We start from the raw sequence: 6,341 nt of genomic DNA on the forward strand, positions 1-6,341 counted from the left end.
CCCGTCCACGCCCCAGTCCTCCCCCTCGGCTGTCCTCCTGGGTCACCCCTCCTGCAAAAAGGCAAAACAGAACAGAACAAACGGACTGTGGACGGGTGGGTCCCCACAGGGCATCGTCCCCTGAGGGCAGCCCCACACTTCCATGCACAGTGACACCTCCTCCAGGGTGGCCCTGGCACGTCAAGGCCCCTCCCCCATCCGAGAAACCGCCTCCTGCCCTCCTCCATTTCCTACAAGTTGACGGTTTCACTCGGCAAACGGCCACCCGGGTGTGGGGCAGGCTGGACAGGAGTGGGGGTGGGGACCCAGAGTGCCTGGATGCACACCCGACCCACCTTTCCCTACGGGCCCAAGAGCCCTGCCCGCTGGGCACCGGGGTCCCACAGGGAAGGCCCCCAGCTTCAGGCGACAGGGGCAAGACTGCCTGGCCATTCACCAGCAGCCTGACCACGTGGGGCAGGGGCCCAAGGCCCCATCAGAGGGTGAGAACCCAGTTCCTCCCTCCTCCCTGAGGGCCCACCCTTGGAACCCGGCCAGGCCTAGGGACTCGGACCAATCGGCAGCCACCTCCCTGCCCTGAGGGGTTCAGGGGGGTGGGATTCTGGTGGGGTTGGGATTTTGGGGGGAGTGGGATTCAGGGAGGGAGGATTCAGGAGGGGGGGGATCAGGTAGGGGATGGGATTCAGGTAGGGGTTTGAAGCTCCTACAGGACAGCCTGTCTCTGGCCACCTGCCCGCTGGTCCAAGGGAGCAGAGCCAGGAAGGATCCTGGCTTTGCCAGCACCAAGCACTAGAGGACCAACCAGCCCAGGGGGCTTCAGCGGGCAGACCCTATCTCACTCGCCGCTGTGTCCTGGCACAGGGCAGCACCGCGGGGAACCTTCTGGCGGCCCCCACCTGCACAGAAGCCTGTCATCTCATCCCTTTACTGCGCCAGGAGGCCAGAGGGGGTCCTGCTTGCTCAGTGGGGAGACTGAGGCCAGAGAGGCCCTGTGTTCCCAAGTCAGCCGGCCTACTGAGGGTGGCCTGAGCTGGGGCCACACTGCCCAGCGTGGGGGTGGGGACGGCACCCAGGGCGGGCTGCACCTGGAGCTGACCTGCAGCGTCAGAGAGGGAAGGAGGCCGGCTTCTGCTGGACAGAGGGGGACCCGGTTTGCCAGGAACTGAGATATCCCGGGACGCGAGACTTTCAGCACTAAAACCGGCAAGGTCCAGGCAACCCAGGACGAGGGCGCCCCAGCTGAGACCCACCGCCCCCCAGGGAGCACAGGGGAGGGCTGTCAGCACATTCGGTTTCCAGGCGGGCGTTAGGGCCCTCGGTGCCCGGGTCCACAGCGGGCGGCCCTGCTCTGCTTGGCACCAGGCTGAGCATCCTGCCCCCCGTCAAGCAGAGGACGGACTGAGGGCTTTCAATCCCCAGAAGTTCTCTGCCCTGAGGCGACGGATTGCTGTAAATCCACTGAGTTTGTAGCACACAGACTCCATCACAGGAAAAGAAGATCTCCTCCCTCCAGGCCCAGCAGACGGGCAGAGGAAGCGCCTTGGCAGGTGGCACAGGACCAGGGCCCTCTGCCCCCGCCCCCTGGCAGCAAGGAAGAGCCTGGCCACACGAGTCCACACCGGTTCCAAGCACCCATCCGTACACCCGACAAACTGTGGGACCCCCACACTGACCAGGCCTGGATGGGCACAGGCCACAGAGGGGCAGACGCACACCCTCTCCCGTGTAACCTGAAGTAACAGGCAGAGGTGCCCAGGGAGGCACCTAGACCAGGGAACCAGGGGAAATCTGGGCCGGCTGCCTGGAGAAGGGGGCACATGCCGAGGGGTGACGCTCAGGGGGATGGCGGGAAGGCCTGGTTGAAGTTGGGAAAGCCCATCCGGGGCTGAGACAGGGTCTGAGGGGAGTCTCGGAAGGAGGCCTTGAATCCTGAAAGCTGAAAGAAGCGCTGAGGCTTGACCTGAGTTCACATGGACAAGCTCCCCGCGACCAGCAGCTACCGTTAGGCTTGGGTCCGTATCTTCCACAGTGGAAGCAGGAGTGGGGTGAAGGGTGGTGGGCAGCCCAGCGCCTCCGGGGTCACACCAGGCAGCGCAGGGCAGCTGCTCCGTCCCTCCTCGGCCTGTAGCAGCGTCTGTGGGGGCAGGGCCCCCATCCGGACCTGGGGAACCCCAAGCCAGCTGGCGTGGGGCTTTCCTGTGGCCCCTGCCTGAGCCTGCAGGCCCACAGCCACGCCTGTCCCCTCCTGCCCCTCCACTCTGGACGGAGCCCTGCTTGGCCCACAGGATCTGGCCCCAAACAGGCACCATGCACCTCTGAAGAGGAGATAAAGAGACCCCGCCCCAGGCTGGAGGTGGTCTGAGCTCCACCAAGAAAACGAGAGACAGAGTGGACCCCTGACCTCCAGCCACGCCACCCGAGGCCAACCTCCCCCGACCCGCAGCCGCTCCCAGCCTCCCAGGCCTTCCGCTGGGCCAGCCCCAGTGTGTGCCCCGCCACCAACTTGTAACAGGGCTTCTCTGAGGAGACCCCGCATCTCCCCTGGCTCCCTGCGTGGACGTCCTCCCGCATGGTCACCAACACCCCTGTCCACTCCTGGGTCCCCTGGGCCATCATCACCTCTGTTCTCTGTCACCTGGAGGACAAGGCTCCCTCTTAAAGGCCGGGGCGCCAGGCCAGCGCTGACCCTGCCCACGCTGTCCGCACCCTCCCGGGCAGGCCGGCCATGCTTGGCCACCTTGTCCTCAACTTGCTGCCCAGCCCTGCCCCACCCCAGCCAGGGCTCCCCCAGGCTGCACCCTGCTGTCCACTGTCCCCTCCTCCCCAACATCACCCTCCCACTGACCCCCCGCTGTCTTATCTGGCACAGACTTTCTGGCTGGGCTGTGACTGTGGCCACCACGACCCCACATCCCTCGTCTGGAGGCGGCACAGGAGCCGGTGCCGAGGCCTACCTGAGTGCAACACCGGGAGCCCAGGGGGTGAGGTGGCAGCTCCCTAGACCAAGGAGAACACGTGTCAGTCTGTCCTTCCAACTCTCACTCACCCTGCATGCAGCCCGAGAGCCAGGATGCTACCCAAGAGCGACACAGGGCCACCTGCCAGGGAGACAACCTGGGGCCCCGACTCCTCTCCAGGGACCCCTGCCCACCCTGACACCCACAAACCCATTTAGGGTCAGGCGTCGGCACCTCGGGCCCCCAGGCCGCACCTGGACCGGCTGCTCTTATCAACACAGTGTTCGTGGTTTGCAGCCATGCCGCGTGTCACACGCTGTGCGGCGGGGTTTGTAGCCATGAGATGCACGAGGACTGTCATGTCACCCCCTGCCCTGGGCACTGCCAGACTGCTCGAAGCAGGGCACCCTGTTGGGCCACTCCTGGGGGCCCCGTGAGATGAGTCAAAGCCCCCAAACTGCAGGTGGCCGCTTTGAGGTGTCTGACTGGAGGTACAGATGGACCCGAAGGAGGGAGGGGTTTTGGGATCCTCAGAGCTGGGGCAGGCTCTGCTGGCAGGGTGTGCGGGAGGGACAGTGGCCCACTGCCACGTCCACTGCTGCCTGGGCCTCCGTTCCCCAAACCCCGTAGGAGGTGGGTCTGCCAGGGCTGGGGCACCTGACAGCAAAGGGTCCGGCAGCCTCGGTGCTTCTGAGGGGGGCAGCTTCACGGGGGACTGGGGGCCAGGACAGGGGTGCAGAAGCCTGACCCGCTCTCCGGGAGGGCAAAGGTGCGGCCCAAACTCGGGACACAGCACCCCGACCCCGGGCTGGCCTAACCCGTCTCTTGGGTAAAGGTGCCCCGGTCAGGCTTGGGGACTTGGGCGGGTCTGACCTCCGACACCTGGGACGAGAGCGGACTGCCCTTGAGCCCCCATCACTAGGTGCTCAGAGCCACCCCCCGCCTCCCGCCAGATGGCACCTGCTTCAGGGGCCAGTCCTGCAGGTACAGCATCACACCCAAGGAGGCAACCAGGTGGCGCAAACGTGGCGCCTCCCGCCCCCATCCCCGGGGGCCCGGATCAGGTGGGGGCAGGCACCCGCGAAGCCTCCTCACACTGCCCTGCCCTCCCCACCCTGGGGAGAGGGAGCAAAGCTGGCGGCCCTAGGGCTGCAGAAGCAGACGTTCGCAGCCCAGGAGAGCGAGGTCCACCCTGTGAGCTCAGGGAAGAGAGGGGATGCAGCTAAAAGCTTCCTGCAGGGGTTGTCCTGGAGGCCCACCCAGCCCCACAGGTGAGAGACCCCGGCCCCCATGCCATCCCTTGGACCACCCTGGGCTGCAGGGGAGACTGAGACACCCTCACTGTGGGGGTCCGGGCCCTCCCCCGCGCCTCCCCATCACCTCTGCAAAGGGCCGCGGTGGTCAGTGGCCACTCCCATGAAAGGCCCCTCCCTCCTCTGGGCCCAGGCCCCTGGCCATGCCTCCTCCAGCCCAGGGCCTATATTCTCTGGGAACCCACTCCAACCGTATCCGCGTCCCCACCCGGGTGGCCCACAGTCCACCCCTCCCGCTCACCCCCCAGAAGGCCCTTCCCTGAAGTCCCAGCCAGCAGCCTCAATCCAGGAGACCAGAGTTCACAGCCAGCGTGCCCGCACGGGCCAGAGGCAGGCAGGATACCCAGCTCCAGCCCTCCCTGGCTTCACATGGGGCCCCCCGCCCCGCTCTGGTGGAGGGCTGGCCGTCTGTGGGCAGGGGCCCTGGGGCCCTGAGCCTGGAAGACGAGGGTTCTGGCTGGAGCAGGCAACCCAGCCCTCCAGGGCCGCAGCCCCAGCTGCCCCCAGCCTCTCTCTTTTGCAACAAGGCTGGCGGTCCCTCTGGGGAGGGGACCGTAGCAGTGCGTGGTGACGAGCCCCGCTGACCGGCACCCTCGGGGCACCTGCACAGCATCTCCCCAGGCCCCACGGCGCCCAGGCCGCGGGACTCTTGTCCCGTCTGTGCAGGAGGCTCAGAAAGGAGTCGTGACTTGCTTGGGGCCACCCAGCCGGTGGGCAGGGCCCCAGCTCGGCCCCCAACGCCTGCCTTTCCCCCACGGCGGTGTGGCAGGAGCCCGGCCTGAACCCAGCTCCTGAGCTTCCGCAGGGACCTGGGTCCCCCGGCTCCCCTACGGAGTGGTGAACGGGGTGAAGTGGGTGTGACGTGTGACGGGGGGGATGTGGCCTCCCGGGATGCGCGGGGGTACCGAGAGCGGGTCCCTGGAGCTCCACTGCCCACACGGGGGAGGCTGGGGGTTGGGTGGGTGCTCCAGGCTCAGAGCCCGGACCCTCACTGGCCCAGAAGGTGGGGTGTCCACCCTCACTGGACACGGGGAGCCACCCACCTGAGCCCAAGGGACCCCTGAGGACAGCATGGTGGTCCCCAGTGAACGTGTACACACACACCACACAGGCCACACCCGTGCCCGGGCACACACGCACCCCCGGCACCCAAGCACACATCACACCACACATTCAACACATGCACACAGGACATGCATAGGCCACACATGGCTGCGTGCAAATGCACACACGTACATGCGTGCCACGTACACACACACGCACATGCGTGCCCCCCGCGTGTGCACAGCCCGCACACAGCAGACAGGCACACGCCGTGCACGGGCCCCGGGCTGTGTGAGACTGCTCTCCTCGTTCAGGCTTAAGGCTGACCGGACAGGCCAGGCCTCGCACTGCTCTGTGACCCACGGGCCAAGGGAGGCCGGGCCCCTGGACTCCAGAGACAGTAACGGCTCCCCTGGGAGGGCCCGGGCAGGAGGAGGCGAGAGCTGGCCACGTGGAAAAGGACAAGACGATAAGAAAAAACAATTTTATTTCCAGTCTAAGAATGTATTACAAACAGTGTCAGGTTTTAAAAATGTAAAGAGCAACAAACGTCTTCAGCCAACAGTGAAGGCACAAAGCGACACATTACAGGTGAGCTGTGCGCAGGACGCCGCCGGCCGGAGTCCAGATCGCCAGACACGGGCCTCGCCTTCCACGGGGGCGTCTGGAATCGCAGTGCACATGGACAGACCAGGCCACGCAGCCAAAATCCATGCAGGGGAGCAGGCCAACCGCGAGGGCGTGGAGGGAGCACGCAGGGCCTGAGCCCCGCCGCCTCTGGTCCTGACCACCAGCCCGGGGCTCAGCCGGGAGGGCAGAGGGCGCACCGGCTGCCCGCGGCGTCCCGGGGCTGCTGACGAGCGACCCCGACCCCGCCTTCCCCGCCCGCTCCTCCCCTGGAGCTCGCAGTTTCAGGCAGAGGCTGCTGTGGGTGAGCCCTGGGGGTCCTAGAGTCCCAAGAGCCAGACCCCACCAGTGCCCGGGCCTCCTGAGCCCCGGTGTCCTCCCCAAAGGTCGGGCCACCTGG

At 66.5% G+C, this 6,341-nt stretch overlaps 1 protein-coding gene across 1 annotated transcript; it reads right to left on the minus strand.

Annotated features, from left to right (window-relative positions):
- Positions 1 to 3,177: 3,177 nt before the first annotated feature.
- On the minus strand, positions 3,178 to 5,343 carry LOC130834519 (uncharacterized). Its single transcript, XM_057704658.1, has 3 exons — positions 5,102 to 5,343; positions 3,776 to 3,839; positions 3,178 to 3,672 (listed from the first exon to the last, which is right to left on the minus strand). The coding sequence occupies exons 1-3, from the start codon at positions 5,341 to 5,343 to the stop codon at positions 3,178 to 3,180; spliced, it is 801 nt and encodes a 266-aa protein (XP_057560641.1).
- Positions 5,344 to 6,341: the final 998 nt, after the last annotated feature.

This window comes from Hippopotamus amphibius, chromosome 13 (genome assembly GCF_030028045.1).
Source record: "Hippopotamus amphibius kiboko isolate mHipAmp2 chromosome 13, mHipAmp2.hap2, whole genome shotgun sequence".
Lineage (NCBI taxonomy): Eukaryota > Metazoa > Chordata > Mammalia > Artiodactyla > Hippopotamidae > Hippopotamus > Hippopotamus amphibius.